This window comes from Oncorhynchus tshawytscha, linkage group LG08 (genome assembly GCF_018296145.1).
Source record: "Oncorhynchus tshawytscha isolate Ot180627B linkage group LG08, Otsh_v2.0, whole genome shotgun sequence".
Classification (NCBI taxonomy): Eukaryota; Metazoa; Chordata; class Actinopteri; order Salmoniformes; family Salmonidae; genus Oncorhynchus; species Oncorhynchus tshawytscha.
In genome coordinates, this window is record NC_056436.1 from 78,308,638 (window position 1) to 78,322,310 (window position 13,673).

At 43.1% G+C, this 13,673-nt stretch overlaps 2 protein-coding genes across 5 annotated transcripts in view; both read right to left on the reverse strand.

The window, feature by feature from the left end:
- The window catches only part of LOC112239336 (progesterone receptor), a 28,050-nt gene extending 20,154 nt beyond the window's left edge, over positions 1-7,896 (reverse strand). The window contains exons 1-3 of the mRNA XM_024407814.2: positions 6,742-7,896; positions 2,785-2,918; positions 2,341-2,457 (exon numbers count right to left, since the gene is read on the reverse strand). Coding sequence (XP_024263582.2) covers positions 2,341-2,457; positions 2,785-2,918; positions 6,742-7,595 — 1,105 coding nt within the window. The 5' untranslated portion in view covers positions 7,596-7,896. The remainder of the gene's footprint in view (positions 1-2,340; positions 2,458-2,784; positions 2,919-6,741) is intronic.
- Positions 7,897-9,201: 1,305 nt separating this feature from the next.
- The window catches only part of LOC112239335 (moesin-like), a 168,493-nt gene continuing 164,021 nt past the window's right edge, over positions 9,202-13,673 (reverse strand). For 3 of the 4 annotated variants that reach the window (XM_042325996.1, XM_042325995.1, XM_042325994.1), the window contains 8 exons: positions 13,151-13,297; positions 12,927-13,023; positions 12,235-12,398; positions 12,025-12,155; positions 11,752-11,912; positions 11,052-11,144; positions 10,667-10,879; positions 9,202-10,093 (listed from right to left, as the gene is read on the reverse strand). In XM_042325996.1, the coding sequence (XP_042181930.1) occupies positions 9,929-10,093; positions 10,667-10,879; positions 11,052-11,144; positions 11,752-11,912; positions 12,025-12,155; positions 12,235-12,398; positions 12,927-13,023; positions 13,151-13,297 (1,171 nt within the window). In that variant the 3' untranslated portion in view covers positions 9,202-9,928. Of the gene's footprint in view, positions 10,094-10,666; positions 10,880-11,051; positions 11,145-11,751; positions 11,913-12,024; positions 12,156-12,234; positions 12,399-12,926; positions 13,038-13,150; positions 13,298-13,673 lie in introns of those variants that run through there. The other variant, XM_042325997.1, reaches the window with a different exon arrangement.

Genomic DNA, 13,673 nt, shown 5'->3' on the forward strand with positions numbered 1-13,673 from the left:
AGGTAAAAGGTTTATGTTTCTGTCTCCATATGATATGGTAAATATATCCAATGCAAAAAACATCTACATTTAAATGGTATTACCATTAATTTGCATATATTTCAATTAATTCCCATATATCCCCGTTCATTCCCATGGAAAGTTTCCACCTCTGAATATTCCCCAAAATGTGCAACCCTATCCATAAATCCTAAAAATGTTATACTAGTTGAAGTTTACATTAAACTATAATATTTATTAAGTGTAAATCATTACCGTAACACTTTTTCAACTTCTTGTAGAAACTCCATAAAGTTTAATCCACCCATGATGCATATCTAGAGGAGTAGTAGGATTTAATTTATCTACTTATATGCCTTCAGAATGAGGTTCTTATTCTCAAACAACTCCTTTACCCCATTTGGCCTTTTCATTACTGGAATGGTTAACAAGCTCAAATTTAGAAAAAGTCCAATTTAATTTAATTATAATTGTATAATTTAATTTTGTATATTTTTATTTTCAGTGCATTTTTTTTTTTAAATCAGGCATTTTCATTCGGGAAGCAATGTAAGAAATATTGGCAATTGATTTGTTTACTACTTTTTTGGGATTGTTGCAGTGATGGAATTGTGGAATTTGTGGTAAAATGCATAATATCTTCTAAAACAACATAATGATAATTATGAAAAATGCTCTGATCCCATCTGAGCCAGGGGAAACGTACATGTTTTTATAGCCTAAGCTTTGCATTTCTAGCCTAAAATAGGCCAATTTATTTGTGTCCTGAGAAAATGTGAATGTGATCAAACTTCGTGTAGCTAGGCTACCTAGGCCTTTTTAATCCAAAATGATTGGCTTGAACTAAGCAATTAACACAATAGTGATGACACACTGTATGAGTATCTATTCCATTACAGATGTAAAGGCCACACAACACCATACACAGCCAGGTCAGCCCTGCTAGTCTCTGTCCAATCCCAGTTGTTCTCTATGTGTAAAGGAGTTTCATCCTTCCTAGGGCCAGGAGTTTTTCCAGGAGTTTTTTTGAATGACCTTACAGCTGATTTATTACTACAACTAGGGATCTGGGAGTTGGTTAAGGTTACTACAAGCTAAACTCTGTTCATCTACTTGCGTGTACGTGGGTGGAGTAGGATTCTATTTTTGGCGTGTACGTGGGTGGAGTAGGATTCTATTTTTGCATATAAAAAAACTGAATGATAAATAATACAAAATAAAATATACCCAGGTAATATTCTTCTACTTGTCGGTGTAACCTAAAACATTATTCCAGTTAAATATGCTGCTTGTGTATGTATTCCCACATCAGCCTACAGCAGTTTCTACCATTTCACAATAGCCTGTAATCACAAGTTATTACTGCTAAACAAAATACCTTTTTGGGTAGATTCTAACAAGGCTACAATGTTGTTTGAACAGTAGCTCAGATTATATTTGCTTATCAATTCAAAATAGGCTTCTTTGATGCATAGCCTATAGCCTATACTGTTGATCAGATGAGGAATCAAGCAAACATCATTGCCTACACAACACTGCCCCCACGGGAAGGGTACGTCGAATGTCAGTGCGCACTGCAAGGAGCCTCCCCTTTCATAACAAAAAACAACATTGCGACACTATGCTACGTCGCCGCCATTTGAGTATTCTGTGTAGTAACCTTTTGGTTAGCCTACTACCAGATCAAGAAAACTCTGAGTCCCAGGAAAATAACCCCCCCCCAAATTGGGACCTGTGGTGCCACATCTGAAATCACTACACAATGTTGCAAACAGTGTTGCCAACTATTGTTCAGTGATATCTGCTATTGGCCCCTTGATTTCTCTCTAGATGACGTTTTTGCTGTTGCCACGACGACATCACAGCACCATTTTGACTTGCTGCTACACAGCTGCACTCCCCGACATAACGTTTTCCCCTCCTCTCTCACCGCACACCCCCTCCCTTGGTGCTTCTCTGCCTGTGCATGCCCCATTGCTGTGACTTCTGTTGCACAGACCGCTTCTCCCACTCTTGTATGTGGCAGAATTGAGTTGGGAAAAGTAGCTACATGCTGTCAAAACTCCCCAAAGCAGCCTGAAAAACAGCCTGAAAAGCAGCTGAATTTACCAATGAAAGTCACTGGATAGGGAGTAAAACACATGGTCAATTAAAACCTACCTAAAGACCTAGTCATGATTCCTGCTTCTTCAAAGACCCTGTAATCAAAATACAAGTAGGTGTGTCTAGCCTTCCTCCCCTCTTATTCTCTGCTCCCCTCTCCTCCCCCTTCTTTTTCATGATCTCTTTCTCTCCCTCTCTCCATTTAACGGCCATGTATGTTATGGTAAAAGTTGTAACCTTTGAGGCTCATTCCAGACCGGAAGCATCTGCTGAGACGACAGGAAGGACAGTTCTTCCTCCTCAGCTTGTCGATGGTGCAGTCGTTACGGCTGGCGCACAGGTGATTCTGCTTACCTGGGGACACAAAAACAAACAAGGCCGCTACAGGGGAGTTGGATATCCCATTTCCTGTATGTGTGTGGGGCTCCCGAGTGGTGCAGCGGTCTAAGGCACTGCATCTCAGTGCCAGAGTTGTCACTAAAGACCGTTGTTCGATTCCAGGCTGTATCACAACATGCTGTGATTGGGAGTCCCATAAGGCGGCACACAATTGGCCCAGGGTCGTGGTGAGGGTTTGCCCGTGGGTAGGCCGTCATTATAATTAAGAATTTGTTCTTAATTAACTGACTTGCCTAGTAAAATGAATGTAAACAAAGTGATATGGGTGTGTGTATGGCTCACCCTCTGCAGCCCTCTTGAAGAACACCTTGCAGCTCCCACAGGTAACAGCTCCATAGTGACAGCCTGACGCCTCGTCTCCACATACCTTACACACCCTCCGGTCAGAGAAGTACACTGGCAACATATCCTCACATCTGAAACACACACGCATCTGTAAACACCTAACGCTCTTTCAGATCTTACAGATACACTCTCACTGGCAACATATTAGAGGGCGACCGATTATGATTTTTCAACACCGATGCCGATTATTGGAGGACAAAAAAGGCCGATACCGATTAATCGGACGATTTTTACAATGTATTTGTAATAATGACAATTACAACAATACTGAATGAACACTTATTTTAACTTAATATATAAGTTAAAATAATAAATTCAATTTAGCCTCAAATAAATCATGAAACATGTTCAATTTGGTTTAAATAATGCAAAAACAAAGTGTTGGAGAAGAAAGTAAAAATGCAATATGTGTCATGTAAAAAAGCTAACGTTTCAGTTCCTTGCTCAGAACATGAGAACATATGAAAGCTGGTGGTTCCTTTTAACATGAGTCTTCAATATTCCCAAGTAAGAAGTTTTAGGTTGTAGTTATTATAGGAATTATAGGACTATTTCTCTCTATACGATTTGTATTTCATATACCTTTGACAATTGGATGTTCTTATAGGCACTTTAGTATTGCCAGTGTAACAGTATAGCTTCCATCCCTCTCCTCGCCGCTACCTGGGCTCGAACCAGGAACACATCGACAACAGCCACCCTCGAAGCAGCGTTACCCATGCAGAGCAAGGGGAACAACTACTCCAAGTCTCAGAGCGAGTGACGTTTGAAACGCTATTAGCGCGCACCCCGCTAACTAGCTAGCCATTTCACATCGGTTACACCAGTCTAATCTCGGGTGTTGATAGGCTTGAAGTCATAAATAGCTCAATGCTTGAAGCATTGCGAAGAGCTGCTGTCAAAACGCACGAAAGTGCTGATTGAATGAATGCTTATGAGCCTGCTGGTGCCTACCATTGCTCAGTCAGACTGCTCTATCAAATCATAGACTTAATTATAACATAATAACACACAGAAATACGAGCCTTAGGTCATTAATATGGTCGATTCCGGAAACTATCATCTCGAAAACAAGACGTTTATTCTTTCAGTGAAATACGGAACCGTTCCGTATTTTATCTAACGGGTGGCATCCATAAGTCTAAATATTCATGTTACATTGCACAACCTTCAATGTTATGTCATAATTACGTAAAATTCTGGCAAATTAGGTGGCAGTAAATGTTGCATATACACTGACTCTGCGTGTAATGAACGCAAGAGAAGTGACACAATTTCACCTGGTTAATATTGCCTGCTAACCTGGATTTATTTTAGCTAAATATGCAGGTCTAAAAATATATACTTCTGTGTATTGATTTTAAGAAAGGCATTGATGTTTATGGTTAGGTACACATTGGAGCAACGACAGTCCTTTTTCTCGAATACGCACCGCATCGATTATATGCAATGCAGGACACGCTAGATAAACTAGTAATATCATCAACCATGTGTAGTTAACTAGTGATTATGATTGATTGATTTTTATAAGATACGTTTAATGCTAGCTAGCAACTTACCTTGGCTTACTGCATTCGCGTAACAGGCAGGCTCCTCGTGGAGTGCAATGAGAGGGAGGTGGTTTGAGCGTTAGACTAGTTAACTGTAAGGTTGCAAGATTGAATCCCCCGAGCTGACAAGGTAAAAATCTGTCGTTCTGCCCCTGAACAAGGCAGTTAACCCACCGTTCCTAGGCCATCATTGAAAATAAGAATATGTTCTTAACTGACTTGCCTAGTTAAATAAAGATTAAATAAAGGTGTAAAAAAAAATATATATTTTTTAAATCGGCCAAATCGGTGTCCAAAAATATCGATTGCCGATTGTTATGAAAACTTGAAATCGGCCTTAATCGACCATTCCGATTAATCGGTCGACCTCTACTGTAAACACACACAACATGTGGGTAACACTCTTTTAGATCTTACAGCTACACTTCATAACCACACACACACACAGACACAGACACACACACACAGACGTACATACATACACACACACACACACACACACACACACACACACACACACACACACGTACACACATATACACATACACACACATTCACCTGAAATCACACAACACACACCTAACACTATTTCAGATCTTACAGCTACACCCTCACATCTGAAATACACCTACCTGCCTATACCTGCCGATCTGCACATACTTGCCTATTGATGTGGGATTGAGTCATGCAGATTCTTCCTAATTCAGGTAGCAGCAGAATCTGTTAACCAGACGGTGTGGACTACGGGCTCAGATCAACATTACACTACTTTTGAGGTATAACAAGTCTGACAAACTTTACATTTTAAATTAGCCAGCTACCCGTTTAAAGGGCGACTGCGCTTCCTGAATTGGCCTCGTTTTAAATTTGGTTCATTAATAAATGTTAGGGGCCATGACTGAATTCAAACGTGAGTTGGTTTCGGGGTGTGGTTTGATGTGGGTACCTCGTGTGTGTTTGCAGGTGGAAAGAGGTAGACAAATTATTTAGCCAATTACTGTCAGTAAGCTGGTGTGCGACTGTGTCAAAGTTGGTTTGACCTTGGATAGCCTTTCTATAAATGAAATGGTCCTTGAATGTGAATGAATTCAACTTGATCAGTATCCGCTACTAGATCTTTGACTGACTCACCACACCACAGCCTTGGCAATAAGTGTGATATCATTATGAAAGCTGTAATATAGAACTCTTTGGGCGACCTGACCAAATTCACATAGAAATGTGAGTTATAGATCTGTCATTATCATTGAAAGCCAGTCTAAGAAGCGGTAGTTCTGTTCTATGTGCGCTATTTCTATGCTTCCCGTGCTTAAGTTTTGTTTTTGTGCGTTTTACTTTCGGTTTTGTACAACAGCTTCAAACAATTGAAAATACAATATTTCTGGTTATGGAAAACATATTTCACAGCGGTTTAGATGACACAATGATTTTCTACGCTATACTTGCTTGTTTTATCACATTAACTGAAATTAGAATTTAACTATTAGAATTTTAGCAACCAGGAAATGTCTGAGCGATTTCTGCACAGTGCATCTTTTAGTGAGTGTTGCCTTATGTCCTACTGGGCCTTGTTGATTGAGACTAAATACATTACACCTGGTTAGTTGAAGGCCAGCGTAAAGTCAGCTGGAAGCCTATTACTCTAATACTCATGAAATAAACACTGGTTAGGAAGGTAAACAGTGGTGTCAGAGACAGACACACTGCTGGGTCGTAGTCACGAGACTGGCCATGCTGAAAGGGACAGTGGCTATAACCTATCACTTGCAGTCTGCCCTCTCCAGCATGGGGATATTGTCGTGAGTCTCTGTGGCAGCTGGTGCAGGGAATTAGATCATTATAACAGATAGCATAAATGCTATTATAACCTGGGTGGTTCGAGCTCTGAATGCTGATTGGCTGACAGGCATGGTATCAGACAGTATACCATGGGTATGACAAAACGTTTATTTTTTGACTGCTCAGGAGTTTGTGGTATATTTATTTAACTAGGCAAGTCAGTTAAGAACAAATTCTTATTTTCAATGACAGCCAAGGAACGGTGGGTTAACTACCTCGTTCAGGGGCAGAAAGACAGATTTTTACCTTGTCAGCTCGGGGATTCTATCTTGCAACCGTTCAGTTAGAAATCCAACACTCTAACCAGATATGGCCACATACCACACCCCCTCGTGCCTTTTTGCTTCATTGAATTTGACATATTATAACATCTGATATTACTGTTGTTTTGTTATGATTACATAGTTAGAGAAGCTTCATTAATTTGCCTCTGGTCCGCTTGGTCTTACGTGAAAACAAACAAAGAAACAATTGAAATAATATGTCTTATAAAGAGTATATCTACCTCAGTCTGGAGTCAGCACTCATCCATCCAGAACTCTCCTTCTTGATAGCGGAGTGATACACTTGTTGAAGACCGCTTTCATGCATCACACTTTGGTAACTTTGCTCCTGGACATGACCCTCTTGTGGCATCCCAGGGTCATAGTCCTGATAGTTAACCCCAGGGGGACAGGCTTTACGTGCTCCACAAGACATGCAATTTCCGTTGTCCAAATATTTACAGAACCAAGATCCACCCGCCACCGGACAGGGTCCCTCGTGTCCTTGTTCGGTTTTGTTAAGGCTGCTTTTGATGAGGCCATTGACGGTCGATTGATCCGTAAATTCCCTACCAAATAACTGGGTTGGGGCGTCTTTACGGAATGGAGAACTTAAAGGTAACAGTTCGTCAAACTGAGAGGGCACCGAGAGCGCAATAGCGTTATCCAAATTCACGAACATGTCCGAGTTTTTACGGAGACCTCGGGCCATTTCCAACTCGTGCATAGGCCTCGTCACCTTCCATGCGCTGTCCCTTTCGCGCTCGAGGGTCTGTAAAAAACCGACATAATTTTGTCCACAAATGTCTTGATGTACTTCGAACGATGGCCCGAGATCATTTGATTTAATTCTCGTTTTCCTCTGCATCTGGGTGGTTAACTCTGAGGTCATACTTGCGCCAGCTCCAAACTCTGGAGAAGACTCCTCGGAGACTGAAAAATGGTTTCCATGATTTGGGCCGCAGTCTGCAGAGAAGGCAGGGCCGCTCCGTCCATTATCCACTATCTCGTTTAACTGCGAACTCAAACCCAAAGACACTGACACCGCGTCACATAGCTCCTTGGCTGTATCTGATATATTGGTGGCACTCTGCATTGTTGTTTTGATTTCTTCCCAGGCGCGGACAGTTCCAAAAAAAGACGTGCTCTCGAGGTCTCCGGTTTTCACTGTAGGCCTAAAGCACGAGGAGCTACTACATTTTTTTCCCGTGGTGAGAGTAGACGCAACTACGTTAAATCTTAACGTAACCGTGTAACCAGAGACTCCTGTTATGTCGTTATGTCGGGCCACCACCTATAACCTCCCCGAGCTGAACTACGGGAGACTACAGTACATGAACAACAAATCCCTTCTTACGCCTCTGCGTTTTGCTCATTCGTTGTGACCTCGGGGAGGGAAAGGCTGGCGCGTGTCCAAGTTGTGACTCGTGTAGGGTAAAGTGCATTCTCTACCGTGTTATTACTGTCTGTTTATAACACCGTGTTCTTCATCTATCAGTTACTTATTTGACCGTTACAATTATGACTGTAAAGTATATTTAAATATATTTTTAATAAAGTTGTAGAGAGACTGAGTGTTGTTGCTCGTTCGTCATATCTCACAGTCAAAACAGACGTGTACACTCTTCCTCCAGTGCAATAACACAACAATAGTGAGTTGTCCGTGTTTTTCTGACCCACAGACACTCCTGTAATATGTTTAGAAACAGCGATTGAGAGCTATGGCACATCCTTTGTTCTGTTTGTGTCACATGACAGCAACATGTCAGCTGTCATAAGATGACTAACAATTATATGGTATCTGTTAAGACAGGCTACATAAATTCATAATGCTATTTTACAACATAACTTATTTTCCGGAAAAATGTACTTACTATGACTGAAACTGTTTGTCCCACCTAACTATATGTGCTCATGAGTGGTGCGAGGCGTCACTACAGATCCTGGTTCGATCCCGGGCTGTATCACAAACGGCCGTGATCGGTAGTCTCATAGTGCGGCGCACAATTGGCCCCCTGCGTCATCCAGGTTAGTGGAAGGTTTGGGCCGTCATTGTAAAATAAGAATTTGTTCTTAACTGACTTGCCTAGTTAAATAATGGTTAAATATTAAACTATTTTAAGATGAATTCACTAACTGGGAGTCTGCTCTTGTAACTGAGCTGTTCAATGGCCTACTTCCCACAGAAGATAACTGTATTTTCCTTAGAGAGGGATCTTGTCTCCCAGCGTAGTAGGCCTCAGATTTCATAACACTTTAAAAAACTAAAAGACAATGTTGTTTCAACGTCAGGCAGCCAGCTACAATAGGATTGTGAGTTTTGTTCAAGAACATTTTTGTTGAACAAACTCACAATCCTATTGCAGCTGGTTTTCTTACAATTCTACTTTGAATCAAAATATATATATTTTTTTTACAGCGCTTACTGTATCCTATCAGTCATATCAGGCCTGAAAAACACACTCCTTACAAACAAATGTCACACACATACTGCAGACACACACACACACTGCAGACACAAACACATGACACACACACTGCAGACAAACACATGACACACACACTGCAGACACACACACACTGCAGACACAAACACACAGACACACACGTCAATCATAACAGCCTATAACAGATGACCAGAGTGACAATCATAACAGATTGAGACAGTAGCTATATGCACAGCACTCAACACATATTCAATGTTGGTTAATGGTATTTATTTGACTCATAGCAAAACACTTAACAAATTTGGTGCTCATTTATGTCTGTGAAATGACATCCATTGTAAATATTGTAAATAACCTCTAACCGTTCCTCTCACTAAACTATGCATACAGAAAAATATGGGTTTTATAGTGTATCAGCTAAGGATTATTTTGCATAGATGCATTTCAAGATTGCAAAACCCAAAAGCAACAGGAATGATGTAGTAATAATGTCATCACTCACTTTGATTGTTGAACTAGTAGCCTACAGTCTGTAGTCCACAGAATTTGACTTTAGCAAACATAAATGTAATACGTTACAGCCAGTAGATGGCAATCTTTAGTCACAGTAGACAAAACGCTACTGGGGAGAGGCAGTGGGTTCTTACAAAGTCAATAAAGCAACGTCAACGTTATAATTACACTGTACCTGTTGACGTTATAATTACACTGTACCTGTTGACGTTATAATTACACTGTACCTGTTGACGTTATAATTACACTGTACCTGTTGACGTTATAATTACACTGTACCTGTTGACGTTATAATTACACTGTACCTGCCTATATGACTTCCATTCAAATACATAGATTCAGTACAGACTCTTGTTCTCTCTCTCTCTCACTCTCACTCTCTCACTCACTCATTCTCTCTCTCTCTCTCTCTCTCTCTCTCTCTCACTCATTCTCTCTCTCTCTCATTCTCTCACGCACTCATTCTCTCTCACATGGACTCAAACTCGTCGATACGTTGTTTGGTGTTGCCCTGTCGTATCTGACGGAGGGTCCTGTACTTGTCCCGGCCGGCCTTAACGTTCTCCTCGTGGATCAGGTCGTTGGGAGTATTCTTACTGTCGTCTCGAGCGCTGGCCAACTCAGTACTCAGGACCTGAGGACAAACAGAGAACAAGGACACAAATAAACTGGTGGAGCATCAACATAATGTACTAAAACATTGGAAGGAATGTGTAGGACATGTGTAACGCATGTGGTCTCAGAACTATATCTCTCAGCTCAGAGCGGGAGGACATTTTTACATTTAGTCAGGATGGAACCCAACCAGGAATAAAGGGTTATTGTTAGGTTAAGGTCACAGGTTAAATGTTAAGGTAGGGTCTGACCTTTGTATAGCCATTCATTCTTCTGGGCCTCTGTTATGGTCATGAATTAGGGTCATGGGTTAGGGTTAAAGTTCATGGCTTATGGGTTAAAGGGGAACTCCACTCAAAAACTATCTTGTGGTATTTGTTTAATTAGTCCACTGATGATACAGTTCCAAAATGATTAGCATGTCTGTAGCCAAGTTTTCAAGATTTTGGACTTTCAGGAAGAGGTGTTCACGTCATCACGATGATGTGTCCCAGTGACACTTTGCTTCTTGAAAACTTGACTGTTGACAATGCAAAACATTTTGTGGGACTAATGGGAAAAAGTTCCTAGAGTTCCCCTAGGTGTTTCTGACCTTGAGATGTTTCTGTAGCCGTTTGTTCTTCTGAGCCTCCGTCATGCGTTCCTCCTCGCTGCGGTCTCTGACCATGCCTGGTGACGTCAGCTCGGCGCTGGCCTCGGCGCTGCTCTCGTCGGTCTCGTCGTGGTCCCCCTGCACACAGTCCTGGATGTCTTTAGTCTTCAGAACTTCTTTGGCCCGCTCCAAATCAACCTCCACCATGACCGTCTGACGACAAACACACACATGACCGCTCACAGTGGATAGTGCTATCACACATACACCCCCCACACACACACACACACACACACACACACACACACGCTCGCTCACATTGAAGCACTGTGGTTAGATAGAGGGTTGCGCCAACACACACACACATTCATTTATTCTCTCTCACCCTTTTCTGCCAGCTCTTTGTATCGTTGTCCTTCTCCTTCTTTACGTCCTCCAGAAGGGAGATCTTAGAGGTCAGCTCAGCCAGCTCAGTGGCCTGGAAAGAGAACCTTAGAATAATACAGGAGCCTCCTAATGTGTATGTGGTTGTCTATCTGAATGTCTGTGCACGTGTCTGTGTGTGGCTATCTGACTGTCTTTGCATGTATCTGTGTGTGTGGCTATCTGACTGTCTGTGCCTGTATCTGTGTGTGGTGGCTGTCTGTGCATGTATCTGTGTGTGGTGGCTGTCTGTCTGTCTGTCTGTCTGTCTGTCTGTCTGTCTGTCTGTCTGTCTGTCTGTCTGTCTGTCTGTCTGTCTGTCTGTCTGTCTGTCTCTGTCTGTCTGTCTGTCTGTCTGTCTGTCTGTGCATGTATCTGTGTGTGGTGTCTGTCTGTCTGTGTGTGGTGGCTGTCTACGTGTGGTGGCTGTCTGTCTGTGTGTGGTGTCTCTCTGTCTGTGTGTGGTGGCTGTCTGTCTGTCTGTGTGTGGTGGCTGTCTGTCTGTCTGTCTGTCTGTCTGTCTGTCTGTGTGTGGTGGCTGTCTGTCTGTCTGTCTGTGTGTGGTGGCTGTCTGTGTGTGGTGGCTGTCTGTCTGTCTGTGTGTGGTGTCTGTCTGTCTGTGTGTGGTGTCTGTCTGTGCATGTATCTCTGTGTGTGTGTACCAGGTTCTCCTGGTTCTTCATTTGGCTCTCTGACTGCTGTAGGAGGGATGCCTTGGCCTCTTCCGCTGCTCTGCGCTCTTTCTCCAGACGCTCTGCCTCCTCCTGGGCAAACGTCCTCTCTTTCTCCAGCTCCAGGGCCCTGCGAGTCTGCTCCTCCAGCTCTATATATATATTATATATATATATATTTATACACACACACACACACACGCGCGCGCACACACACGCATGCACACACACACACACACTGTCAGAAGACAGAAAGAGTCTGACCTTCCTGAGCTTTCTTGGTCTCTTCCTCAATCTGTTTCAGTCTGCCCATCAGCTCCATGGTTTCTCTGGCGATCTTCTCTGTCTCCTTCTCCGCATTCTCTCTCTTCCTCTTCTCGCTCTCAAGCAGAGCTCTGAAATGAGGGATATGAGGGATGAGTAAACACCTGCTAACAACATTATCTCTCTCTCTCTTTCCCCCTCTGTCCTCACTTATCCATCTGTCTCTTAGTCTTCTCCTCTCTGGCCTGGGCCTTCATCTGCTGGACCTCGATGGTGTCTGGCTTCCTCCTCCTCATGTACAGGTCATGGTTTCCCATGCACAACGCCAGGATACGTTTGTTGATCCGCAGACGAGGGGCGTAGAACACAAAATCCTGAAAGAGACCCAGTCACCACAAATGTAGTTATCAGTGCCTCTTGTGGTTATCGGTGCCTCGTGCGGTTATCGGTGCCTCGTGTGGTTATCAGTGCCTCGTGTGGTTACCGGTGCCTCGTGTGGTTATCGGTGCCTTGTGTGGTTATCGGTGCCTCGTGTGGTTATCGGTGCCTCGTGTGGTTACCGGTGCCTCGTGTGGTTATCAGTGCCTCGTGTGGTTACCGGTGCCTCGTGTGGTTATCGGTGCCTCGTGTGGTTACCGGTGCCTCGTGTGGTTATCGGTGCCTCGTGTGGTTACCGGTGCCTCGTGTGGTTATCGGTGCCTCGTGTGGTTACCGGTGCCTCGTGTGGTTACCGGTGCCTCGTGTGGTTACCGGTGCCTCGTGTGGTTACCGGTGCCTCGTGTGGTTATCAGTGCCTCTTGAAAAAATTACGTGACCTTTATTCTGTACTTAACAAACAGGTACTATCAGAGGTTTGAATTATAACCAAATATACAGCAGACAAAGAAACAGAGGTGACATACCGGAGCTTTCTTGTCCATGGGCTTTATAACAAACTTCTTGTCGTTGAAGGAAATGTTTCTGATCTCACTCCATGGGAAGCCGATCTTAGGGGTCATCCTATAAAGAAAACACTGTAGAATAGTTCACTCCAAAAGTAACGTTTATCCAATGTTTTCAGACTTCAAAAGTAGTCTAATATCATGATGAACATATGGGGAATTCAGATGTAGTTAAAGGTTCCTACCTGTCAGTGTTCTGGTATATATTGAGGCCCAGAGCGTCTACCCCCAGCCACAGCTCTGAACCCTTCTTGTTCTTGATGCTGAAGTAGTTGACTCCATACATCTCTAGATCCTGAGCTATCTTCAGATACTCCACCATGGCATCCTCCCTGGGGACAGACAGACAGACAGACACAAACACATGTACAGGACCAGATACAGACACCGATACAGACACACACAGACAATCAGTGCAATAGAAGTAAGCCAGTGTTAACTTGGATTGGACTGTGAGTAGAGAGGACTGTGAGTGAGGATTGAGAGGACTGTGAGTAGAGAGGACTGTGAGTAGAGAGGACTGTGAGTGAGGACTGAGAGGACTGTGAGTGAGGACTGAGAGGACTGTGAGTGAGGCTGAGAGGACTGTGAGTGAGGACTGAGAGGACTGTGAGTGAGGACTGAGAGGACTGTGAGTAGAGAGGACTGTGAGTGAGGACTGAGAGGACTGTGAGTGAGGCTGAGAGGACTGTGAGTGAGGACTGAGAG